This window comes from Caretta caretta, chromosome 26 (genome assembly GCF_965140235.1).
Source record: "Caretta caretta isolate rCarCar2 chromosome 26, rCarCar1.hap1, whole genome shotgun sequence".
Lineage (NCBI taxonomy): Eukaryota > Metazoa > Chordata > Testudines > Cheloniidae > Caretta > Caretta caretta.
The window spans coordinates 11,489,199-11,516,552 of record NC_134231.1 but is presented as its reverse complement, the minus strand read 5'-3'; the positions used below and the strand labels follow the sequence as shown (position 1 = coordinate 11,516,552).

At 45.9% G+C, this 27,354-nt stretch overlaps 1 protein-coding gene and 1 long non-coding RNA gene across 11 annotated transcripts in view; both read left to right on the top strand.

The window, feature by feature from the left end:
- LOC125626358 (uncharacterized) overlaps positions 1 to 11,940 on the top strand; it is a 45,440-nt gene extending 33,500 nt beyond the window's left edge. Inside the window, exon 3 of the long non-coding RNA XR_007353746.2 lies at positions 7,099 to 11,940. This is a non-coding gene — a long non-coding RNA (uncharacterized LOC125626358). The remainder of the gene's footprint in view (positions 1 to 7,098) is intronic.
- A 4,007-nt stretch (positions 11,941 to 15,947) lies between these two features.
- The window catches only part of AAK1 (AP2 associated kinase 1), a 128,217-nt gene continuing 116,810 nt past the window's right edge, over positions 15,948 to 27,354 (top strand). For 4 of the 10 annotated variants that reach the window (XM_048829195.2, XM_048829194.2, XM_048829193.2 and 1 more), the window contains exons 1-2: positions 15,961 to 16,175; positions 16,426 to 16,772. In XM_048829195.2, coding sequence (XP_048685152.2) covers positions 16,610 to 16,772 — 163 coding nt within the window. In that variant the 5' untranslated portion in view covers positions 15,961 to 16,175; positions 16,426 to 16,609. Of the gene's footprint in view, positions 16,228 to 16,425; positions 16,773 to 27,354 lie in introns of all 10 variants that reach the window. The other 6 variants (XM_048829189.2, XM_048829190.2, XM_048829187.2 and 3 more) reach the window with 6 other exon arrangements.

Below are 27,354 nucleotides of genomic sequence, written 5' to 3'. Positions count from 1 at the left end.
CTTTCCAGCATGTGCAGTGGGCGGCCACACCTTGTTCATCTCTCTCCTGTGCAATCCGCCCTCTTGCAGGACGTTACCATGACTTCAAATTGGCAGCCTGAACTAAGGCAAGCTGTGTTTCAAAGAGCATGTCTGTACAGTTAGTTTATTATTGTTTCCATTGCAATCTGGGCTCCAGCAGTTTCTTTTCCAGCAGAGACTGAGCTCTTGTGCTGTTCCTGAAGTTTAAAAAAATAAAGTTGCTTACTATTTCATTGGAGTGAAGAGGTTGTCGAGGGAAAATGATACACAGGGCACAAATACACCATAGAAACACAGAGGCAAGGATCCCACTTACAACACTGATATCCTTCGTATCTAATCTAATCTATCTTTCAATTTATATGGACCCCAACTCTGCAGTATCTGAGACCATGCCCTGCTTACAATAGGGTTACAACTTGTAGTGTGAATGGGACCAACATGTGTTGTCATTAGCTGACATCCTGGCTCTACTGATTTCAAATGGCACTGACTTCAACAGGACCAAAGTGTTCACCCATCATGTCATGTAGCTAAGACAAAGCTTTGGATGTACAATGGATAGTGAGAACACTAGCCTCTTTGCAGAATTGGGCCCAAAGATCCCAGGGGGTGAAAAACAACAACAAATAATCCAGTGGGCTGTATTTGACTTTCAAGTCCCTGGATGTAAATCTAGAGTAATTCCAGAACTGAGCCCAGTGCTCCTCCCCACCCCCAAGCCAGGCAGAATACCCATCTTCTTTGAGTATTTATACCAGTTGAGGATCTGACCCCCTGACTCCTGGGCACACACCCGGGAATACACTGACAATATATTCCAAGAGCAACCGTTCCCTTCCGCACTGCAGCATTTCACTCCTGCTGTTTTCATTTCTCATTCTGATCGGCTTTATCTTATTCTCTGCTCACAAACACTTTTCTTCTTCCAAAGCCCCTTTGGACTACTCGCAGGGGTGCTGCCAATTCTTTCCTCCTTATGTTGCTGCTGCTGCTTATTATTTTTTTAGCACATGCCCTTTGGAAAGCTGCATCTGCTGTTTGCTTTCCAGCCCATGTATTTTGCAGCATTGGATGGCTCGGCCCTTTAAACCAACAGGGTTAGAAGCAATAATTATTTCATGTTGACATATGTTATTCATCTTTTCATGTTATTCAGCTTCTGAAAATGCTGTGTAGTTCCTGCCATCCATACTCTGTCTAATGGAACTTGGCCCCCCTGCCAGGGACAGATTCCAGCTTGGGAGGTTGATTGGTTAACATTTGGGAAGCACTTTGAAGATGGAAAGTGTTTTTAGAATGTGCAAGGGTGCCCCAAATCTAGTCATTTGCAATGAAATTTATTCTGGTTCCCCAGAGTCGGCCCTTCAATCCCTGGGAAGCTGCTGCACATGCTGGCTCTGTAGCCTTCTGACTTATTCAGAGGCAGGGCTGCTCCATCACAAAGGGGATGAGCCCTAGAGGAAAAATACACAAACTGTACAAAACTCTGGCTCTCCACTGAGATGTTGCAAAGCTGTTCTGCAGGGTGGGGGGAGGGAAGGAGGAAGACCTTAGGCAAGTAGATCCAGATCCACAGTGTTATTTAGGCTCCTAACTTCCACTGAAATCAATTAGGAGCCTAAGTACTTTGTGGGTCTGGCTATAGTTATCTGCATCCGGGCACCTTTGCAGCTCCTTGCTCACATGAGCTGCTCCATTTCCCCACCTAGGGCAGGCAGCCTGCAGGAGGTCCGCTAGCTCTGAGAATAATTCCCCTCTGTGGATCTGTGGCGTTTGCTCCCCTCCAAAGTAGTAGCCTTCTGGCTGGGGGTTCCCCTGCACTCTGATCAGTGATATGCAGTGTCCCCTCACCATGGTTACTATGAAGAAGCAGGTGTGGTCATACTTGTCTATCTTGCACCTATTTTCCTTTGAGTTCTGAAACAGAAGTGCTGCCCAGCGGAATTCTGCACTTCTTCCCTGGCTGCCAGTGAGGAACCTTCCCCACACCAGTTCCGTCCCAGATTGAGACATCAGAAGAAAGGAGGGTGCAAGTCAGTGGCGGAGCCAAGAACGGAACCCCAGGAGTCCCGACTACCCACCCCATGCTCCAGTCACTAACCTACACTTCTGTTCTTTTAATTGTTGAAGAATTGGGCCCCATAAGCGGCCAGGGATTTTGGGTGACTCCAACCTGAAACACCCAACACCTCATTTTCAGAAGCCCTGAGTACGTGCAGCTCCCATTAACTTCAGCTGCAGTTGCGGGCCCTGAGCTCCTCTGATAATCAGACCGCCGGTGTCTCATGTTGGGTTCCAAATATCAAGTCACCCAAGGACACTGGCTGCTTTTGAAATGTTGGGTCTTAATTTACAGAAGCTCATGTCCCGAGCTCTCTGGGTACCTTAGCAAATACATGTCCAGTGGAATGCCTGAGGAAAATTTCCATGTCTGAGTTTTATTCTAAAGCAAACACCTGCTTCACTCACCACAAGAGAGCAGAGTGCAGAAGGCCATGCATGCCTCGTTTGCAAAACTGTGTACTCTCTGCAGAAGACACTCATATTCTTCCTCTTTCTGAGTTGCCCTTTACTCTATAAAGAGTCCTATTAATTCCAATGGGATTATTTGTGGAGTAAGGTATTACTCAACCTGAGTAAGGGCATCAGAATCTGGTTTTATGTGAATGCAATAGTCTCCTCCTCTCCTTTGGCCTCATCATCATTCTACATATTAATTAATAAATGAAATGAGCGTACAAGCCTGATCACAGATTCCTCCCGCTTGAAGAAGGATTGTGATTTTACACATGCACTCAAAGGAACAGTCTATTTTATACTATTGCATCTAACCAAACACCATTGTATAACAGCCTTGTGATAGATTCTCAGTCTATAGACAACAGTCCTGATTTACCTCTCCCTTACCCCAGTGTAAATCAGAGTGGTTCCTTTGACGTCAATGGAGTTACACCAGAGAAAGTGAGATCGGAATCAAGGTTCGCTGTTTTCATTGGTGGTCCACTGGGAAAGTATTGAGATCCACGCATTGTGCTAGTGAGGCCTTTTCTGATTTCTATTGGTGGGTAATGCAGAAAATCACACTAGACTGATACAGATTTTTATCATGCAGCTAGATATCCAGGCTACAATCTGAGACTCCAGCCCAGGAGAACTCCTGTTAAGAATCTGTTTACATAACGAAAAGAAAATCGGAGCAGTATTCAGTAGTTTCTGTTAAATTATCAAAGGTTATAAAGTAACAAGAGACAGCCTCATAAAAGAACTTCTCCATCAAAATACAGACTTTACAAGGATTCCCTGTCTACAATCTGTCTGTCTCATCTACTTTATAGCTTTTATCATGTACTGTCACCTTGGTATCTAAATGCCTTATGCTAGTTTGCAGAGCCATATCTACTGGCTTTACTCACCAACCCAGTTTTGTACTTCTTCTAAACCTGCAGAGACAATGCAGCTATGGCTATGGGAAAAATGAGTTGGGTTCAGTTCTGCCTCCTGCATTGTTTGCTAAATTCCAGCTGCAGAATCTTTCTTATGATACGAAAGGGCGGTGAGAAGAGAACCCAGCTTGATATATGTGTCTCCGATTAATTTCATGCACAGTGAGGGTGCCGCTTCATTTTTAATGCATGGCTGCTGGTGAGTAGTGTGTGACAGGCAGGCTCTCAGAATGGGGATATTTGACACCACCATTGTGATGCAGTTGTCAGAGTTATGTTGCAGTCCTTCATTTCCAGTTACGGAGGTCTCCATAGCGGCAGGTATCTGGGGCCGGGATGGCGTCATTCAATAACAATATAATAGCAGCGCTTTGCACCTACCATCTGACGTCCTGATGTGCTTGTAACTGGGGGATGATTTCTAGAGCCCAGCACAGGAAGGAATACAGGGCTCCTTCTACTGAGCTGTCATAAATTCATGTGCTGGAACCCTGCACTGAGACGCAGAGGTATTTGTGCTGAATTATCCTGAGGTTAGTCCAGAAGTTTGCAATTAGTTCCAATATGGGGGTATAAAGGAGGGTGAAGTTCCTATTTCTCTGAGGAAGAGGTAACTAGGGGAGGACCCTAGTGAGGGTTTGCAGGAAAGGCCTAAGAACGGCCAAGCTTGGGGAGAACTCTGTTATCTGAGTTAGCAGTAAAGCCAACCCTTAGGAAGGGGGCATGTTTGGATTGTATGCAGTGTGTGCATGTACAGAAAGAACAGGGTGGCAGCTTATTTTACAAATGGGGAAACTCAGAGAAGTGAAGTGACTTCCCCAACTCACACAAGGAGGTCAATGGCAGACTTAGGAACAGAGCCCAGGTCCTCTAACTAGTCCCCTCCTCTAACCATTAGAGCTGCTGCTTTTGCAGCATCAGTGGTGTGAAGAGGGTGTGGGGGTGCTTGCTATGGAATAATTCCACCCGAGGCACATCTGGATCCCTAACCCTCTGCAGGCTTCCATACCGCTTCATAAAGAGTGTGGGATCTTCAAATGCATCCGGAACTGTGAAACAGGAGTCCTCCCAGAGCATTCATCTAGGCTCTCCGGGTCAGCCACATTGGTACTGTGTGCAGTGCCATAGCGCCTCGGATCCCCAGTCACGGACCAGGACCCCAGTGCGCTAGGCGCTGTTCAAACACAGAACCAAGAGATGGTCCCTGCCCCAAAGAGCTTCCAGTCTCAGCACATTCAAAACTGGCAAAGACCTCGTAGCTCCCATCTAGTTCATGCCCCTGTCAGTGCAGGATTGCTCCCTGTGATATATTTTCCAGAGCATTTATTACCTAAGAGTTTTTGACAGTGCTCATCACTGTAATACTTATGTGCTTCCCAGGTAAAGTAGATCTGCAGAACCAGGCCCCTAATAGACTGCGTGGGGTCTAATGCCCTTTTCCAGGATCATTTTAACTCCGGGGTTTCCACTGTCTCCCTTAGAAGACTAAGCAACAGTGTCATTGATTTCAGTTGCGTTGACTCCACACATTTTGGAAATTGAGTCAACTGGGTAATTAGCTGACACTTGCAAAGTGGTGCATAAATTCTAGTTGGTTAGGTTTTTGGGTTAACAACTCAGCATTTCCATATTTTACAACCCTATTATTATTAACGATGGTAATGTTTTATCTTTGCTTAGAATTCCTTGGTTTCCTTTTGTTCATTATTTCTGAGAGAAACCCTCCCACAAACCTACCATAAATATCCTTCCAATTTCTTACTTTTTCTTAAGTTACTGATTCCATTTTAACGAAGTTTTTAGTTTGAGGAAATTCCTAAAATTAGTTTTTCACTCTCTGACCCTGCATAACGTATCTATCTTTGAGCAGGGGGTTGGACTAGATGACCTCCTGAGGTCCCTTCCAACCCTGATCTTCTATGATTCTATCTATATAATTAGTGATACCGATTGTACTAACAAAACATCCTTTAATTCTCAGATGTAATAGCATAAAACTGCATTGGCCACAATCCAGTTCTGGTTTTGTTAGTCTAAACAAAGCAGAGACCAGACAACAGGAAGAACTAAGCTTTTGGTTGCCAATTTGATTGCTATGCTTCATTAATTTTTAGTGATATCTAGTGCCACCTAGCGATGAGCAGAGAGTAAGCAGAAACAATTGCATTGGTGGGGTCATGAGAACAGTTAGGCGTTGATCACGCAGGGAAATTTTTTAAAAAAAGGAGTACTTGTGGCACCTTAGAGACTAACAAATTTATTTGAGCATAAGCTTTCGTGTGGCTCGAGTATCTTTTTAGCCAGGTTTTCAGTTTAGATACTTGCAGCGGTGTGTGTGTGTGTTTTAAATCCTTACTAAGATTAGGTCTACACACAAACTTGCACTGAAATAATTACATCTGTTTGAATTCAGATCTCTTATTATTTCAGCACAAGTCTATGCGTGGACACTTATTCTGGAATAAAAGTGCCTTGTTTAGATTTTGTGTCCTATTTTACTGACTTAAGCAAAATTGAAATGAGACCCTTTGATCCCAAAATATGTATCCACACATGGATCTGCTCCGAAATAACAAGAGGAGTGAATTCAAACTGATTTAGTTGTTTCAGTGCGAGTCTGTTATAAACCAGCTCTTAGCGCTGGTGAAAGATGCTAGATTCACAATCCTGTTTGCAGGAGATGAGTAACTGTCATTGAAGACAGTGGACATGACATCAGCTTCTGCAGTGGGGACTACCAGACCCCTGGAAACTGACACATGTTCTTCTTCTGTAGAACAGGTGTAATATATACAGCAGCATTGCAAGCTTCCCTGAGCATTGCTTTGCCACTGTATCTTAACCCTGGCTTGGAGGGGTGAATTAGGAATATATTAATGTCTTCTCTGTGAAGACTGCTAATAAAGGTGCCAGTTCATGCTGATTGTGCTACTTCTTGTCCTGACATTTTATGTGAGCACTAAAACTGCATTTAAAACACACACACACACACACAAAACCCAGACAAACCCTTTGATCCAGAAGATCTATATGCATCTAAGTGATAAATGTGTGTGAAAATGCCCATAAGTAAAGATGGTTGGAAAATGGATTTTCAATCCAGCAAAAAATTTTGAGGCGTCAAAAAATAAAATCATCCTGAATTGGGACAAAAAGCAAAAGGATTGAAATTTCCCACTCAATGAAATACTCCCTCAAAATTCATTTGAGGTCAGCCGAAATGTTTCATTTTGATTTTGACCCTTTTTATTTTATTTTCAATTTTCTGTATAAAACGAAGTAAACTTTGAAAGAACAAGTCTTCTGAGATGAAAAATCAAAACTTTTCACTTCAAAAATGTCAAAACGAGGCATTTCACCATTTTTGAAACTTCTTTCCAATTTTGGTCTATGTGAAATTTCACCAAAATCAATGCGATTTAACAAAAAATAAATAAGAGGTTTCATTGAAACTGCATTTTCCAGTGGAAAAACGTTTAATCAACAAAATTTCAACTAGCTTGACTACAAAAGCTGTTTTCTGCCTCTCCTTGTCACTTGTAATGTGTAGAAATGTCCAGAAGAGGTCTGTGTTCTCCCACTTTTAGGTCCTCCACATGCCATGACTCCAACCATGTGGTTTCATTTACAGAATGCTGAGCTGGCTGGAAAGTTTGATCATCAACAACGCAGCAATAACGCTTCTCACGTCTCTAGCGCTTTTCATCTGAGGACCTCAAAGTGCTTTACAAGTGTTAATGAAGGATTGCTAATCAGGCAATTTATATGAGCAAGAGTTGCAAGATCTGCCTCAACTGAGGTAGATATGCATGTGGGGTAGGTATTCAGATGGGGAAGCCGGGTGGGCAAGTCAATAAACTCCCCCGGAGGCTCCTCAGACCCTCCTCTTCCTTTCCAGCAAAGGAACATTTGAAAAGGATACATAGCATCACTAATGGGCCACCTACCTCAACGTGCTGGCTCCTGATTCAGTGCAGCATAATATCACCACACAGAGGAGGCAGGTGCCCTTTAAAATGCCACCATCGTGGGGTGGAGTTACACTGTGTGTGCAAAACACACCCCGCAGATCCTGACACCAGCAGAGCGACAACAGCACTGATCCAGCTTAGAGCTATGTCCTTATATACCCATAATGAAAATCTAGTGTCGTGCAACCAGGCGATCAGGCCCCACACCTCGGGCATGGGCTCCAGGTTGGTTTGCTCCACCCCAAACTGGTCAGGGAAGCTGCGGTTAGGTTCTTCCTGTGACCACCTTGGTCCGCCTGGACACAGTCGCTCTTGTGGGCCTACTCAAAGCCATTATTGCCAGGGGATGTTGTGAAAGCCTAAACTATACTAGGGTTCAGAAGAGAACATAGATAAATTATGGAGGATAGGTCCATCAATGGCTATTAGCCTGGATGGGCAGGGATGCAACCCCATGCTCTGGGTGTCCCTAGTCTCTGACTGCCAGAAGCTGGGAGTGGACGACAGGGGATGGATCACTTGATGATTACCTGTTTTGTTAATTCCCTCTGGGGCACCTGGCGTTGGCCACTGTCGGAAGACAGGATACTGGGCTAGATAGACCTTTGGTCTGACCCAGTATGGCTGTTCTTAAGTTCGTATGTTTTGTGTTCCTGTGATATACAGTGTTGGCAACTCTCAGGAATTTATCACAGGTCTTGCAATATTTTCTCAAAGCCCCAGCTCCTGGAATCATGTGAAAACTAAGAATTGCAGCTTACATTTAAAAAAAATATATATTTCTAGCCCTCATTATAGTGAAGAAAATTTTGTTATTATTTATATTGTGGTAGCACCTAGGAGCCCCAGTCATGGAATGGGACCCAATTGTGCTCGGTGCAGTACAAACACAGAAACCCCCCCCCCCCCAATTGTGCTCTAAAGAATTTAGCTTGAAAACATGACCCCTCTGACACCAAAGAGGTGAAGAAAAAGAGTTTCTATTATGTGTAAATTCTCACAGTTTTTAAGCCAATCTCGTGGCGTTTTGTGCCTGACTCAAATGTTGACACTGGGCGTTGGCACTAGTGGATTTAGTAATGCTGAGTAACCTTGTACAGTGGGACAAATTCTAGTCTCATTTACACTAGGGCAACTCCAGAATCCCCATGAGCACTCTGATGTCTATTGCAGATGAACCTTTCATATTCACCAGTGGTGATCGATCATGCATTTACATGGTTCAGACTGACCAAGAGCTCCATTTATGCGCCTATTAACTGAAATGCTTAGCTTACCGGTGTTGGGATCCTACAGGATCTGAGTTTCATGTTGCTCACACTGGGTAAAGGAGGAGTAACTCCACAGAAGTCATTAAGCCAGCATAAAATATATGTGAGAAGAGAAGCAGGCCCTTGGCATCTGTAGGTCCAGTTTGTGTGATATCCTTACCCATCTCATGTGGTACCATATTTTCATTGGCTTTGGTGGCACGACTTGTGACATATGAGACTATTCAGTGTAAGGATGGCCAAATCTGGCACTCTGTCAGTGTATACTTAAATATTTTGGAGAGGCAGAGTAGCCCAGTAGCTAACCCAGCACACCAGAGTTGGGTCTGGAGACTTGACTTCTAGTGCTGGCTCGATCACTAACTCACTGTGTGATCGTGGGCAAATCACTTCCCCTCCCCATGCCTCAGTTTCCCCACCTGTACAATGGGGATAAAGACCTTTGTGAAATACGTTGAGGTCTACGGATGAGACGTGCTAAGTACAATTATGAATATTTTATTTGGTTATCCTGTAGATCCAATTTAACAATCATAACTTTCAAAAAATGCGTCCAAGGTTGAGAAAAACAGTGAGGCACCCTCACAAAATGCCACAAAACTTTTCGTAGGCAGTACTTGAAGCCCAGGTCGAAAAGCCCTGTTCAAACGAGGTAAGAGAAAGGAAAAGACGGTGCCAAAGACCGTAGGGGCTTAATCACTCTTGCCTGCATGTTGCTTGCAAACATATCTGATTTAACATTTTGTTTACACACCTGTATTTCCAGTAAACATCTCTCCTTTAAAACAAAACCTGGAGGCACACATATATGTCTGCTGGAAATGCTCCCAGTTACACGCAGAATTTTCCATCAAATCAGCCAAATAAGAGTGTGGTAGAGACAGTCACCTGCATTCTGGATTATTGTCACAGATTATCTGCATTACAGCAACTCCCAAAGGCTCCAATCAAGGTCAAGGCCCCAGCAGCCGAAGAGGAGTTTAAATCCCTTCTTCTCGTCAGGCAGATGGGGCTGGGGGGGGAGGTGGTCTTAAACAGGGATCTCCCACTACCCAGGTTAGAGTCATTCTAACTCATTTTCTGTCCCAGTGAGTATTTAGCTATTCAATGATTTAGTTCAAGTTGAACAACTCCAGCAGGAGAGATGGAGGGAACCCCACTCAGAATATCCCATAGCCCGGGAATTGGAGCACTAGCAGAGAGGTTGGAGATACCTGTTCAAATCCCTTCTCCTGTTCAGACAGAGGGGGGACGTGAACTGGTGGTCTCTAACCAGTAGGCTAAAGGTTCCCTTGACTTGCATAGATCTTAGGGGCCTCTGCACACGCCTACCAGCTCGGGCCCTACGGGTGACTGAGCGCCGACCTTCCCCCAGGTCCTGGCTTGCTATGGGGCTGAGGTGGGAGAAAGGCTCCTGGGTGCCTAGAAGGAGGCAGCGGTGCACTCAGAGGCAGAAATATAGGAACCAAGGGTGCTTCTGCTGAGCAGCAGCCGAGTGGGAGTTCTATGGAGGGCAAAGGCACCTAAAAATGGGACTTAGGCACCTAAATCTGGGGGGGGTCAGGCACCTAAGCACCTTTTTGTGGATAGGGGCATTGTGCTTGGTGCTGTACATATGTGGCCCACTGTTCAGCGTGCACTGTACGTCTGCCTCTAGTAGCTCATCCACAGGGGATGTGAGTCGGCTACAGTTACCAGCGAAGGCCCCGATCCTGCAAAGCTTTTCGCTTTGTGCTTAACTTTACACACTGTGAGTGGTCCCATATGAGCTAATGGGACACCTCAGGGTGCATCCAACCCACTTTCCAGAAAAGTCAAACGAGAGACTGTCACTGATCTTGGTGGAGCTCGATTAGGCCTGGTGTGAAAAATTAAACTCATGAAGGTAGGACAAGAAGGAATGAGCGTAATCTGCAGCAAAGGAGATTTCAGTTAGATATTAGGAAAAACTTTATAACTCTAGGCATAGTTAAGCTCTGGAATAGGTTTCCAAGGGAGGTTGTGGAATCCCCGTCACTGGAAGTTTTGAAGAACAGGTTGGACAAAGACCCATCAAGGATGGTCTAGGTTTACTTGCTCCTGCCTCAGCCCAGGTGGCTGGATTTGATGACCTCTCAAAGTCAGTTCCAGCTCTACATTTCTATGCTTTTTTGTCTTTGCAAGTTTTAGGGCCTGATCCAATGCCCATGAAAGTCAATGGAAGCCTCTCTCCAGTTTTGGTTTAACTGGTCAGGAAACAGAATTTCTGTTTTGTGGGAAAGTCCAACATTTTGGGGAAGAAAACTGTTTTGACTCAGAATGAAAAGGCAAAATTTTGAAACTTCCTGCGGAATAAAAATTCTGAAAAATATTGCTTTGATACTGTTGAAATATTTCATTTCTATATTGTTGTTTTAATTCAACTTTTATATTATATTCAAATATTCGTTGTGTATTAGATATTTGTATGTGTTATATTAAATATTCGAATATAATATAAAAGTCAAAACAAAAAGATTATTAACAAAGCTGCAGATTGCAAACACCTCAAGGACAATGAAATCTGGGCGATGGGAGTATTAGGAAATAATTACATTAAGCAGAAAATCCATTAAAACAACAAAACCAAAAAACTGCCCCATCCCAGCCTGCAGAACGAGACTTGCGCACAGAGAGGAATAGGTTATTAATGTATTGTTGTTATTTACGTCACAATTGCACCTAAAGCCTCCAGCCAAGATAGGGGCCTATTGTAGTAGGTGCGGTAAAATCACATAGTGAGAGACACCCTCTGCCCTCAAGGAGCTTTCAGTGTAAATAGACAAGGCAAACAAAGGGCGGGAGACAGGAAACACAGACACTGTGAGGGGAGATGGTTTGCTCAGGATTATACAGCAAGTTACCAATAAAAAGTGGGAAAAGAATTAAGGTCCAGCGCCCACTCCACTGTTCAAAACTCTATAAAGCTACAGAGTAGCAGGAAGCAGTGGTGGATTTTGGGAGCGCTGTGGAGAGCAGCGGACCCTCCACCCAGGGCCAGCCCTAGACCAAATGGCACCCCCCCCGCATTTGTTCAACTTTTGAATAGCTTATTTTTTTATTGCATTTGTAGCTCATTTCGCAACTTGGATGTATGATTTGCATGCGTGATTTATCCCTGTCATATAAGCCGATCAATTTGCACGCTAGGAAATGTAAATCCGTATTTATTGGTGCCATATATAAACAAATAAAAAAATTCGTTTCCTCTAAGCTTATAGAAACTTTTTAATGTTAAGAATAACTGAAATGTACTAACATCAAGAAATTGAACTGTACACCAACACTGGGTGGACCCATTGGTGGCACGTAATGGGGGCTAGGGGAGGCTAAACCTCCCCAAACTTCCACGAATGCTCTCCACCATGGCCACGGTGAGGCTCAGGGCTCCTCCAGGCATCCGGGGGTTGGGGCAGCTCGGGCGGGCAGGTGGGCCAGGGGTGGCTCAGGTGGGCGGGCTGGCGGGCCGGGGGCGGCTTGGGTGGGCTGGACTGAGGCTCCTCCAGCCACGGGGAGGGGCTCGGGCGGGGGGGGGGGCGGAGTGGGGCAGGGCCTCAGACAGAAGGGGCAGGGCCTCAGGCAGAAGGGGCGGGGCAAGGGGCTAGGCTCCTTGAACAGGGGGCTCACGCGCCACCCATGGGTGGACCAGTATTAAGTAGCGTTACAGTAGGTGACAGGCTTAGACTACGAACCCTAGTCCTTTATTTCAAAAGGTCGCTTTTCTCACCTTCGCCCTCGTGAACTGAAGCACAGGGTCGGAGAGATCCACAGCCTGGCCAATGGTATTTTCAAGCGATAAAACAGGCAGTGATGTCAGTCTCTCGTCGGCCATCGTCACGCAAAGATACGTTTTCAGGAGCCTGAGCGTCAAAATGGAAAACGTCGTTCTCAGTAGATCTGGAAGGTTCCCGGAGATTCTACAAAGGCCCAGAACATTCTCGGCGGTTAGTGAAAAACGAGTCCGCGCACGGAATAGCTGAAACATGTGACCTCAAACGTTCTACTTTCCCTTCCATCGCTAACCACAAAAACAGCCCCCTGAGTCCGCACTCCAAGCGGTCCCCTGGGTCACCTGCCCCTAAATCCGGCCCCGCCTCCACCTGCCCTGGGCGCCAGGGTGCCCAAGAGCAGCCCCCGGCCTGTGTCCCCACTCCCTAGCGTGTCCCGCCCAGGGCAGATGGAGAGTCCAGGGCTCTCCACCGTGGTCCAGGCTCCCTGGGAGGCTCTTGCCATGACCCGGCTCCGGTTTCCGGCCTGGCCAGGGGGCAGGGCCTCAGGAGGAAGAGGAGGAGCAGGGGGTGGGGCCCTCAGCCCCCCAGCGGGAAGAGGCTGGCGCTGCTAGCAGGGGCTGTGCTTCGCAGCGGGGGAGCTGATCACCTCCTCCGCCGCGAAGCGCAGCCCCTGCCTTCCCGAGGCTACTACGCCCATGTTAAAAAGTGGGTGGGCCATGGCCCCCCTGGCTCCCAACATCCCTAGACCTCCAGGGTGTGGGGAGCCCAAATGTTCTTTGTGTCCAGGGCCCCAATAAATGTTAATCCACAGGCAGCTCCCCCTATGTGCCAGGAGCTCCCAGAAAGCCTGGCGCCGAACCATCCTACCTCCACCATGCGAGGCATCATGGAGCCCTAGATGAGTAAGGCCGGGGGTTTAGAAGGAACCTATTTGCAGGAGCAAAGCACAGGTTTGTAAACTCAGTTCCGTACTTCTGTTTGTTTATATTCTGATGGTGTCTATTCAATGGTGGCTCCATTGTGCTAAGCTCCTGTCCCAAATAGCTTACAATCAAAGGGTACGTCTGCACTAAAGGTGGGAGGTGCGATTCCCTGCCTGAGTAGACAGACATGCGCTAGCTTTGCTCGAGCTAACATGCTAAAAATAGCAGCATGGGTGGTGGCTTGGGGTAGCCCCCTAAATCCAAGCCTGTCTGATTCCCGGGTCCAAGCTTGGGCAGCTAGTCCAAGCCACAGAGTCCACACAGCTATTTTTAGTGTGCTAGCACGAGTCTGTATACCTGTGCTGGGAGTCACACCTCCCAGCTGCAATGTAGACATACCTTAAAGCAGGGGGTTCTCAAACTGGGAGTCGTGACCCCTTAGAGGGTCACAAGGTTATTACTTGGGGGGTCGTGACTGTCAGCCTCCACCCCAAGCCCCACTTTGCCTCCAGCATTTATAAGAATGTTAAATATAAAAAATGTGTTTTTAATGTATGAGGGCAGGTCGCATTCAATTTATAAGCAGGGGGTCGCACTTGCTGTGTGAAAGGGATCACCAGTGCAAAAGTCTGAGAACCACTGCCTTAAAGGGCCTGATCCAAAGCCCATTGAAATCAATGGGAATCTTTCCACTGACTTCGGCTCAGACCCTACATCCCAAACCATGCACTAGTGCCTCAGTGCTGTCAACTCTCACGACAATCTCATTTTTCTTAAAGCCTCAGCTCTGGGAGTCATGTGATTACATGAGAATTTCACCTTTCTTTCTTTCTTTCTTTCTTTCTTTCTTAGTAAGTTTTTAGCCCTCATGGTTGCAGAGAACAGTTGTGCAGTCGTGAGATCTAAAGGCTCAAGGATTAGAAAAATCTCATAATTCCTAAGTCAGTATCATGATTTTTTGAAACACGATTCATGAGTTCTGAATGCTTTGGACTGGCAATTCTGCTGCCTGTGTGGAGCTCATTGCAGGGTTGCAGTCTAAATATACAAGACCAACAAAGGGATATAGCATGGAAAGCAAGTCTGAGGGCTCCAATCCTAAAGCCTTTATGCACTAATCAATTCAGTGTAATCAATGAGGATTTGAGCTGTGCCAGGACTGCAGGCCCAACCCTGAACAGAGCTGAGCACCCAGCTATCAGCACTTTGCAAGACTGGGCCCATTGCGATGTTCCCCAAGCACCATGCCTTGCTTGGGGAATGGGGTAGAGGAGAAAGTGGCCTCTGATATACAGGCGAGACAAGGTGATCTGGTGGTCCCTTCTGGCCTTCAACTCTGTGATTCTATGAAAAAGAAATAACAGAATAATAAATAATCAGTTTTGCCAACCCCAAACATTCATAAATCACATTTCCACAAAATCATGAGTCTGGCATAAAATAAATCACAAGATTAAAAACAATACACATGGGATTCTTTTTATTTGCCTCCTGGCTTCTGAGCTTTTGGGGGCACAATCAGGGCCTGTCTTCACGCTTTTCTCTGCCGTCGGGAAGCGAGCAACTTAGCTTTCGTTAAAAACAAAAACAAAAAAGAGTGAGATTCTCTCCTAATCACATGCTCCCAGAGTGGGGGTTTTACGAACCCCCCAGAACACGCGGAGACGCACGAAACAATCGCGGGAGTCCCCCACCACTGAATATTTATTATCGTTCCAGTGACATTTGTTTTAAAAAAGCACGGCTAATGCAAACAACGAACAGGGCTACGGCCCAGCCCCGCTTTTCCCAGCACAGCCTGTTTGTTTTGCTTGAGTGAGGCGGCTGGCTGCCTGTTAAAGGAGGCTGAGTATACAAACTCCTGCCAAGCAGGGGTGAAGGGGGGGGGGGAAATCAGGAAATCAGCTCCATTGGAAAACATTATTGGGTGCTCTGCTCTTCTGGCCAGAATGATGCCCCTCTTGCGGCTTCCATAGAGTACAGAGAAACTACAACTCCCAGGCGCCCTCGCTGCAAGCCGGGGGGGGGGGGGTGTGATTTCTTGATACTAATTTATTAATCAAACCCATCAGCCTGCAGCCCCGGCGCCATCACCTCAGCCACCCAGCCAAGGGGGCACCGAATAAGGTTGACAACTAAACGCACCATCACGCTTTATTCCAACCCCCCCCCCGTACCTCAGCTCCTCTCCTGGTGCATTCTGGGAATTGTAGTCCCTCTCCTTGCCCAGCTGGCCAGGGCAGCCCCCTGGGAGAACTACCACTCCCAGAACGCCATGCGACAGAGAAGGTCTGTTGCAGTTTAAAAAAAAAAACAAAAAACAAAAACAAAACAACCACTCTTGGATGTCCAGCTTACTTGGCTGCTGCTTTAATTTGGGCTCGGAACCACCCCCAGCCCCCTTTCCTCCCAACCAGCCTTTTGCTTTTTGCCCAGCTGAAATCTACTGTGCAGGCGGGAGGGAATAATGCTGGGCCTGAAGGGGTTAAAAAGAACAGCTTTGGGGAGAAGGATGGGAAATCACCCATGCACCATCTCCCCACTCCACCCACCTTTATTGAAGCAGGGACTTCCTGTGACAGTTCATTTCCTGGTTGGATGGAGCTGGAGGAGGCGGGGGGGTGATTGGAGTCAGATCAGCCCTGTAATGGTCTCTGGTTATCAGCTGCTGTTCGCCTCCTTTAAGTGGCAATGTTACCTTATAACCATGTTCCACCCAGTGCCGGCAGACAGGCTGCAGCCGTGGTAACGCTGTGGCTTAGCTGCTAGCGACAGCCACCCCTTTGGCTCCTAGGTGTGTGTGTGGGGGGGGGGTTTACATGGAATCATTAGCTGCCCAGGAAGAGGTACATCATCCTTCTGTAATCAACTGCTTGCAATGCTTTTGGGGGCTGGGTGATGAAGGGCAAGATTTTGTGAGTTTATATTGAGGGGAATGGGGGGAAGATCTGGCAAGGGGTATGTTTTGTTTATTTTTTTTTCCTGATTATTTGCAAAGTGTTTGTAATCGTTTGTCCCTCTTTGTTTTTCTGTGCTCCTTACAGGTCTAAATCTGACCAGCTCTGCCTGCCAGGAGGGGGGGGGGGGGAAAAGGCATCTGCCCTACTTCAAACAAATCACCACTAGGAGTGGATTATTTTTATTGGCTGGAATCAAGAAGGTGGGGGGAAATTGGACCTTGAAAAATAACATCACCTTTAATCGTAATAGAATTATATCTCCGGAGAGATGAAGAAGTTTTTTGACTCTCGTCGAGAGCAGGGCGGTTCTGGCCCTGGCTCTGGTACCAGTGGAGGAAGCGGCAGTAACACGGTGGCAGGGAGTGGGTACATCGGCAGGGTGTTCCATATTGGGAGATACCAGGTGACGGTGGATGAAGTGCTGGCTGAAGGTAAGATTGCACTGTCTTTATTTTTCCTTTAGAAAGCTGTTCTATTTACTACGAACAGAGAGGCTCTGGCCTTTCTTTAATCACCCATCCCACCCCCCCAAGACTTCATTGCCCTGGAGGGGTTTGTGATTTGATGGCATCTACAGCAGACAGCTTTTCAGTTTTTCAGATATGTAAATCAATTGGGGGTAATACTGATTCCTTTTAGAAATCCAAAAGGAGACCATAAAAACAGCAGGGATTGGATTTTTCCCAGCTTGCAACTTGGAATGCTTTAAAAACAAAAATCATGGCACATTATAGTGGAGGAGCTCTCCACCAATAAACAATGAAAGCAATGGTCTTTCCCCTAACTTTCTCCAGTCAGATTCCTCCTTTCCTACCTTTGTAGGAAATTCTCCCTCCGTTTGTAGTGTCTATTTTACAGACCAAGTAGGGCAAACCGCTGGTTGGGGTATGGGATTGTCTACGGATGTGGGGCTACTGCAAAGAACACTAGAATCCAGATTACATGTTTGGGTTGTAAAGTGTTTTTAAAAAGGGGGAAAAACCTAACAGGAAGGGTTTGGAATCCTAAAGGTGTCTCTAAACTGGATGTAAAGTGCTTGCAATGTAGAAAGCTGGTGGGGGGTGTGTGTGTAAATATAAAATTATCACTATTATTTGATCTGGAGCTCTGCTGGCGTAACTAGAATGTTGCGTGTCATATGCTAAGGCACTAACAGAACCTTCTGAATGTTTCTCACTAATAACCTTACCCTCGACCTTCAGAATAATGCTGTCTTCCACTAGACCTACTCATAGGCCATTCTTGGCACAAAAGCCTCTGAATTTTCAATCAGAGCAGTGTTTTTTGTTAATTGTATGGGGTTCTGCAAAGGCATTGAGTGAAATAAGCTTAATAGGGAGAAAGAAGCTGGTGCCTAAGAACTGGGAGGGGGAGGGCTATGCCAGCTGGAAGGGACAGTGTATTTCCCTAGGTCCTGTCTTCCCACTCCCCCTTCCCTCCTTTTCTTCACTGTGGTGTCTTGGAAATCTTTCTAATGACCTTTTCAAGTCCTGGTTGATCTGTAGCCTACCTGAGGGTGACTGAAAGGCTGATTGTGGTGCGGGCACGCCATTGACCCTGAGATAGGGAGGAGGCCAAAATGTATCCAGAACAGCCCACAAACTGGTGGCAATGGTGATTTTTGCTCTTGCTTGGTGAGGCACTGACTTTAAATATACGGACTGTATATTGGCCTGTTTCTTTAAGGCCCTGTTTGCAGTGGGAGCCTGGGTACTGGGCTAACTACCACCTGATCCTGCTGTCATTACACACACTGCCTAAAACTTGCTCTCTGGCCTCATCCCTGTAACACAGGGAAGGAATAGACTTCTTTACTGATGAATAATCGCTGCTGGCAAGTCCTACCCGGGATACTGATAGCAGCCTAAAGAAAGCTTTCATGCTTCTGGGACCTCTCGTGATCAGCCCTCATAAGTCGTATTATATGCATTTCAGTTAATCTGTGCTGTAGCCCACAGTTAAGAGGGCTGGGATGGAGGGAGAAAGCATGGCAAGGGGGAAATCCTATCCTGATAGCCCTGGAGCTCCTTTGTGAGTGAGTGTCTGTGCTGAGAGCAAGGCCTGGATTTAAGGACTTGTGGGTTCTAAACATGGCTTAGTGGTTAGGGAGGGGACTGGGACCCAGTGTTTGACTCCTGGTCCCGAGTCTGCCATCGACCTGCTTGCACAAGTAAACAGGGCACAGCTAAGCCTGCAGAATCAGTACGATGCATGCCTTGGAGCAAAGCTACCGGGATGTGAGAGGAGTTAAGTCAGTTCTTCTGTTGGATGCTGGTGCCTGGGTCCCTTCCCTCAAACGGGCCGATTGCTACAACTGATCAAAAATCCCTAAGGATGCTGAGAGCATCTCCTACTTGGTGCTTGTCTTAAAGGCCTTGTTGTTCACCAGCCCACTTAATGGGGCTAGTGGCTTAACGAAGGCCCGTGAGATCATGCTGCAATGGGGGAATAGAGGAGATCACCCTCCATAAGCAGAGGGTACAGCCGAGGAAATCTGGGTCACATGGGAGGCAGTGTAGATCAAACATACTGCAGCTTCACATTTTGCCTGCCGGCTGGCATTGCATTCAATGTGCCACTGCAATGCTCAATCAGGGGTGTAAAGGAAGCGAGTTGCATTGGCAGCGATAGGGATCTGGAGAGCAGCCTGGCAACCCGGGCCTTGAGCTGGTGCAATCTGGATCCATCTCGGATGGAAAACCTTGCTTGCACCCATATGATTCTGGGTGCGTGTGCTTGCTTGGCAGTTTTGAAAGGCTGAGCCCAGAAGCCTCATCCTCCTCTGCTAGAGGAAGAAACCCATTAGGTGGAGGTGAACTAAGATGTTGGCTGGGTAAAAATACAGCCTTCCCTACCCATTGCTTAACTAAGGCTGTCAAGTTGGTGGGGTGGCACAAGGCATAGAAAGTCAGAAGCAAGATGGAATTTTTGCAAAAGTGACTGAAGAACTGTAGTCTGAAATAATGAAGAGAGCGTGTGTGTGTATATACGTGCCTTGCAAACTCGAGGAACTAGTTTAACCAGCACTGTTGGAATTCAAGTGGCAGGAGCCTTCCCTCTGCCTAGTGGGACTTTTAGTTGCCCCCTTTGGATCCTGCTGAACAAACTCCGCTGAGGATGGCTTATCCCTGGCTCATAAAGGAACCCAGGAAGAGCCAGTACTTTGGAATGCACCCAATGGCAGATATTTCCAAACACTATTTCTCCCCCCTGCCCTAGGGTGGATTTCTCCCCTCCCTCCCCGAACCTCCATAAAAATGTGTGTTCCTTTCCAGATTCAAATTATGTTTTGGACTCTTGTTTTCCTGCAACAAAGTCTGTTTTTTTTTTTTCTTAAAAATTTGGGAATAAGGTAGATGGGGTGAGGAACTTGGAGGATGATGGTAGAGTACTAATACAGATACCTCCCTATTCTGTGGTTAAAGTGAATTTAAAGGCTGACTTGTTCAGTCACTCTATGAATAGGTTTACCAATTCTGGTTGGACGTATTTCTGGAGGTTTCATCACATGACCTAACCTTAATTAAAGATGAATCTTTAATTCCTGGAGACTCCAGAGCAATCCTGGAGGGTTGGCAACCCTCCATCTATGAACAGCCATCTTTCTTTAATCCAATTGTGGGGTTGGGCCCAGTTTTTGAAGAGACTTTCTCCACCAAAGTTTACAGAGAGTTAGGTACTCCAGAAGGCTAATGCTGTGCGTGTTTTTGTTTTTTGTTTTTTTGCTGTTTTGTTTTTTTTTTTGGAACCCTTCAAGGCCTGCTTTAAAATCAAGGGGGTCAGAATGTCTCTCCTAAAGGCAATGAGTTTTGCCACTGATGTTCCTGAAGCCAGAATTTCTCCCTGGATGTATCACAAATGGCGGCTAATGAGTCCCATGAGTATCCTGTTTCCAAAAAAAGGACAGTAGAATTGAGTGCAGTTCTTCATCTCTGCTTCTGAGAAGACTGGAGCTAGAAGCAATGGGGATGTGGCTGTGATGGGAGAGGGTTGGGATGGTAGAAACCTAGTTTAAAGGGAGTAACCGAGACTTGCAAAGGAGTTCATATGTCGGTGCGTCTTGTGCCTCAGAGTGCATGAGTGTCCTGCTTGTACCTAATGGCTTAAGTTACCAAGGGCCGTGTTCTGTTCTGTTACCCCCGTGTAACCCCAGAAACTACATGGGTGTAACGGAGGGCTGAATTTGGCCAAAGACGTGTGTGCATATTGGTAGGCTCATGTCGTCATAACTAACGTCCCACTTGTCTTTGGCTGCTTGTAGTTAGAGGCAACATTTCTTCCCGTTCTATGTACATCTGCTTTTTAAAAACTTCTACGTGTTCATTTATTTAGCTTTCTGATGCTGATTTTTGTAGAAACGTGTAACTCGGAGGAGTTGGCTTAACAGTTTTTTGGGCTCTTCACTCAAATTTTGCAGCCACTTCTGGTGAGCGTGTATGATATTAACTAGAAAGATTTTCCTCACCAAGGTGTAGATCCTAACATTCAGCGATATGGAATATAATACGTATGGAAACGTGCTGTTGCAACAATGGAGTGCGGGCTTTGTATTTCGCTAGATCTTAGCGAAACCAATCCTGCAAAAGGCTATTTTGTTGCTCTTCTCTATAGAGATTTTAAAGGTGACGAGCTTTGTAACTTCTCGGGTACCATTGTGCTAGTAGCATAGATCCCACTTACGCAGTTCAGCCAACCCAGCTTGGATGAAGTTTTTGAAGACTTGAGCAGGAATCAAAGTAAAGCCCAACTATTTCTGGTTGAGACTATTTGGCCTCTATGGGTTACTTTGTACCAAACGTCTGGTGTTCAGAACAAGCTGAACATGGATGTTTTTGGGTTGCACACTAATCCCTTTATCTACTTGAAATGGGGAACATGCCTGTCTTTGTATAGGAGCAGTGTGGATGGGGCGCTGGCTGCTCCACGTTCTAGCCAGCAGCCTTTTGAACTTTGATATCCTGAGCGAGAAGCTTGTGACACACAGCACGTTCTTAACGAGATGGGCTCGGCATGAAGGAACTATGTAACTCCAGGAGCCTGGGGAATCTCAAGTGGCTTGTTGGATGAATTTCACAAGCGCCTAAGTGTTTCTTTGCTTTTAGCACAACTTGCTGTGGCCACTGGTGCATACTCGCAGTCCCTAGATATAATCAGGGTGTTAGGGAAGATGCTAATGGACTGAAGTGCAGAAGGTGTTCTAAACAAGCTTTTTTTCTGTGCACAGTGCTCGTGGAAAGGTGCTTGACAGCCCTGGAGACTGAAATGCTCTCTCCCCTGCCCCATGGTGTTTATATAGTACCTAGCAAAGTGGAATCCAGGTTGTAGTTGGGGCTATTGGGTGTTAGGTAATATACTCACTGAATGTTAAATCTCACCAAATGAGGGTCGGTCAATCCATCCTCCTCATCGTAGCCACTCATCATACTCCACACCTGAACAGATCCATTATGTGAACAACATACCCTCCTATCTCAATGTCTGTATTTTGACCTGTTAAATTTTTACCACCAATCGGGGATATTGCAGATTATGTACTCCTTACGCCATCTGATCTTAAACCAAACTTTGCACCCCTGGATAATCCTGTACGTTATTCCCTGATAACCAGAGACTTCTACGCTTAAACTCTGTACTGTTCACTCTTTTAAACATTTTAATAAAATTTTTATACATAGTAAATGCACTGGGCCTATTCAATAGGTAATTAGAGCAAGTAGTGGCAAGGCAAGCCTCCCCACCCCAGCCACAACAGTGTACCCCTTCCTCGTTGGGGAAGACCCCTTCTGTGGGCAAGGTGGCACAGCATCCCAGCCCATTCAGTTCTTGGCCTCCACCATTTACGAGGATGCGAGATATTCCCCTCCCTGGGATGAGAGAGGACTCTGGTGCGGACACCTGGACCGGATTGAAGACCAGAAACTCCACATGCCATAGACCAGCCAACAGAACTGCTTTAGGACCCAGTGGAGCTGGGCTGGGTTGGACATGGCAACCTACAAACAAGACTGCGTGTCCCATTGCTGAGCTGTGACTGTCCCAAGTTGCCCTTTTAACCTGAGTAGGACAGACTGCCCTCATAACGTTAATATCCTTCAAACAAAACCGAAGTGGGTGGGGGCAGTCTTACCGTGAAGGCTGGCTGGATTTGGAATCTGGCTTAGCATGTATGCAGGGCTGCCACATTCCAGACATGCCACTGTATTCATCTCCGGCTAATGAGGGGTTCTAGACTGCTCAGGTGCACTATAGTAGCATCGGGGCTGGAAACTGGGTCTATGTTAAGTGTGGTTTTTCCGGTCCCCTTTAACTCTGGCTCAACTGTACAGAGTGGGAGGCCTGCCCCCAGAGCCCACTGAAGTCAATGGGAAGACTCCCATTGGCTTTAGATAAGGTCCTGCATGGTCTTCGAGCATGGCACAGTTTTTCTTCGCTTAACGTAACCTGAAAGTGGAACCTCCCTCTGACAAGCCCCTTTCCAGCTCTTGAATGGAATTGCCAGCTGGAAGGGATACACATGATTTAGCAGGCAGACTGCAAATCAGAAATTCAAGTTCTCTTCCCAGCTGCTGATTCACTGCAATGCTTTGGGTTAGTTGGCTAACCATTCAGCCTCATTTTGCAGATGGATCGGTGAGGTCTAACGATGCTTGCCTGCCCATATGGGTGTTGTGAGGCATAATTAATATTAGTAATGAGCTTGGATATCTTTGATGAAAGAGGTTGTATAAGCCCAAGTACTGATTCGAACTAAGCCTTTGCTAATAATGGAAGGTAATAGAATAAATAACTTGACCAGTGTAGCATGAACTCATTGCTGGGTGGGGACAGATCTTTCAGATATGTGTAAGAAACCTATTTATCTTTTGAGTCTGGGATTGGCTACTGCACTTGTTTTGGGGGTGGCAAAAGGAAGAATAATACGACACTAGTACAGCTAATGAGGTGGTAGGTTCTTGCTTATGATACTGGCAGGGAAGCATTGGCAAGATCGAAGGGGAAACCTGTTGACCCCAGGAGACTCTGGCACATCTCTGGGGTTCTCAGACTTCCTCCTTGCAGTCTACCCTCTCCTGTGGCCGGCACAGTAGTTACCTCTAGATGAAGTATTAATCAGATTAGTAGCTGTCTTCAATTTACAGCTGGAAACCAGGAGCAGGCCTATGCAACTCTCCGTTGAGATGGGACTCTATATGTGCTCCTTATCGCTACAGTATCTGAGACTGCAGGAATATTAAACTCCTCCTCCTTACACACCTGTGAGGTGGGGGGGTATTATCCCCCCCAACAAGCAGATGAAGCAACATCCCTAAGGTTGCACATGGAGTCAATGGTCAAGTCAGGAATCAAAGCTGGGTCTCAAGTCCTAGTCCAGGGCCTTCTCCACAAGACCATCCTTCTTCAGTAGTTCTCCTGTTATATTCTGCGGACCATGATGTGGAAGTCACTGGCATATCTTGCAGCAGCAGAGCCTCCTGCTGACCTTGGGCCGAAACCCTCTTTACTGTAGCAGTAATGGGTTAAAACTCCTCTGGAATAGTATGCTCTTCAGAAGCTGGCTTCAATCAAATCATTTTGAAGAACAAATTGAGTACCGGTGATGAGAATGAGCATGTAGGTGAAAAGCAGCAGCTGAGAGCTCCTCATCCTTTGTACTCCCATCTACGTGGGCTTCAGTGTTTGAATCTGGTCTTATGCTGAGGAAAGGTGGCTGGGGAGATGGAGTCTCCTTTCTTGGTGTGTGTGGTTTTAAATATAGACCAGTATACTTAAAGCCAGAGGTTATAATTTCTATTTGGATGGAGCTGGTCATACCAACTGTTTTGATGCAGGTAGCCCTGGATAGGGCACTAACTCCAAAGTAATTAGGATTGCTGTTCAGAGGGACTTGATTCATATAAGGCCATAGAAGACCATTGTGATCTTCTTGCCTGGTGACCCATGTAATTTCTGTAGCCAAGAGACTAGCAGCCCCAGTTTTTTAAGTTTATACTGGCCAAAACTCAAGCTACAGGAACAAGAGTGACCCACTGGTGAGGGCCAAATAGAAGACTGCCATGCTGGAACTTTTGAAATAGTTAGTATGACACTCTTCCCCAGGAGTACCCAGGGCTCTGAGGAACCTCAGCGCTACTTGCCCTTTGCATAAAGCAGTCTTGTTTGTGTCTGCAGTAGTTGAGCTCTCTGAAACCGACAGCATCTGGCCACACAGATATGGCCTCGCATTCTCAGTTCAGACTAGTAATAGGCACATACCCGCCCCTGAGTTCCTTGAATGTTCCCTCTGTAGTATCCAGAACCCTGTCACTGGCAGAAATGACCAGCTAAGCTGTCCCTGAAGGAGCAGCGTAAACACAGTTTGACTGGTACAACTCAGGATCAGGTCCTTTTATACCAACATAACACTGGCATAGTTATAGTGAAGCAATCGTAAGTTTTACAAAGATTGAGAGTGCGTAAGGATAAGAACAATAGGTTACATAGAAAACAAAAGGAATCATACACATTTTATTGTGCATGATTAACTTGAACAGGCTAAGCCCTTGTCTAAAGAAATCTATCTTACACAAATGTCCTCGACCGCGCTTTCAATCGAACCCTGGTTGAGATCCCATTTTCACACGTGTAATCATGCTGCTGGATTACTCCCTAGGTGCAGGATAAAATGGTGTCCTTGGTCATTGGGTGTGTGTGTGTGGTGTGTGTGTTTTTTTTTTTTTTTTTTTTTGCACCCTAGAGACAGGATGACCCCAGAGACAGTCTTCAGTGTCTTCTCATCCCTCTCTTTACTCCATATGCAGATTTGGCTACCATTGTGTTGGCTTATAATGCTTAAATGGTGTGTGTTTCTGTCAAATGGAAATCTCCTGTCCGTTCGTCAGCTCTGCTTGGGACATAGACACAAATATCATCCATACATCCATCATGCAACTATGAGGGTCCATGTAATCCTGGTTTTCATTTAAGATCTCACATGACATTCTTTATAGATAAATACTATGACAGCAGTGTGTTGGGTGTAGCGAGTTTGTCAGGCATGTTAGGAGTTGCTGACATTAAGCAGTGACCCCTTTGCCGGGTGGCACCAATGGGCCTCTGTCACACTTAGGAAATCATTTGAACTTCCATCATAAGAATGACACTCCTAACACTGACATCCCCTTCTACTCCACTATCTCTGCCAATCAAAAAAAAACAAAACACAAAACCCCAAGCAGAATTTTGACCCCATAAAGGGACAAGTGCCAGGGACTTCATGAAATCCACCAGGGACTTTGCTATTTTATATGGAAGGTTCTCTGAAATTATTATGCTGCCACTCATCCCCAAATGCTAAGACCTAGCTAAATCTACTGATTTTTCCCTCTCCCTCTTCCCAGGAAAACACGGTCCAAAAGAAACTCCATTAACAAGACCCTTAATGTTTGCATGCCTCTGTCCTGATGTCAGCAATAGACCTGTAAGCCTGTTGCTCTATGCTTGTAGCACTTGTTTGTGGAATTTACCACCTGAATTCCTGCCGTTTGGCTATGGATCTAATTCTCTGCAGAAACATGGATATTTTCCTTCACCACTCTGCCACTTGTAAAATGGGGATAACTTATACTTCCCTTCCCAGGCATATCTTAAGGATGTGTTACTGACAGTTTGTAAAGTGATTTGAAAGCAGAAAGCCCTCTTAAGATACTATTTCCAAAATAAAAGGAGTACTTGTGGCACCTTAGAGACTTACTCCTTTTCTTTTTGCGAATACAGACTAACACGGCTGTTCCTCTGAAACCTATTTCCAAAATGTAATCACTGCCACAATGGAATAAAATGGATCTGTGGGAAATCTTGCCTAGTCACTAAATATACTTGTGGCTGCTGTTGACTCATGAATTGTGATTTTGTTTTTAAAATTGTGGTCTTAACTCTATTGTAACCTTGTGAATTAGGCAGCAATTGCATGAAGAACATTTTGGCTGGTTCCATGTGAGATGTAGGGAAGTCTTGTTTGAAATTCAACCCTTGGAGTTCTGCAAACTGCTCATGAAACTGTTATGAGTGATCTGTAAGAGCGTCAGAAACGCTCATGATACATAGATAAATACAGACAGAAATACCCAGCACTGCTGTATGTAGGTACAAATGAGTCAGAGGCACATGCTTGCCTTTCTTCTTGGGGGGCGGGGGGGGGGGAGGTGTGGTTTAAGGAAAAACCACTTCTTACAGGAGAGAATAGGAGGGGATTGAGGCAGGCAGAAAGTAGGTAGGATGACTTAATGATTAAGGTACTAGTTTGGGACATCCAGGTCCAGTTTCCCACTCCCTTGCAGACTCTATGTGATCTTGTGCTAGTCACCAGGGGCCATCATTTTAGATGTATTTAGCTGCCTAAAGATGCTTCATGAGATTTCAACAGCACGTAAGTGCCTAAATTCCACTGAAGTCAATAAGAGTTAGGTGCTCTTGAAAATCCCACTAGGGGCCTATCTGCATCTTTAGTAGGGAAGTACATTGTAAAACACCAGACATGTCCCAAAGAGCTATGATCTAAACCAGAGGCTCTCACGCTGGGAGGATGCGGAATGTATTCTGAAGGGGCATGAGAAGGTGGGTGGGCAGGCGCGGAGGGGAGGGGGAGGGGGGGGAGACGCGGACTTGTATGCAGTAATGAATAACTAGCAAAACTGATTTCTCCAGACACAAGGTTCTCAGATGGCACTGTGCATTTTGACAGATTTCTCTTGTACAAAGTTGTTGACATCTGTACGTTAATCTGTTTGCTACGACACTGTGTGCATGTTTAATAGTGAGCATTGATCACAATTGCAGTTCTGCTTTTGCTCTTATTACAATGGATTGTTGGCTCCATTTGAATTACTGCCTTACTGTTTTAATAATTAGTGAATTTCATGGTGGTTTTTTTTTTTTTAATGTCGGTATATGTGCTGGTGGGGCATAAACTACTACAGACGCACAGAACCAGCGTGTGACCAAATAAGTTTTGAGAACCATTGATCCAAACCGGCA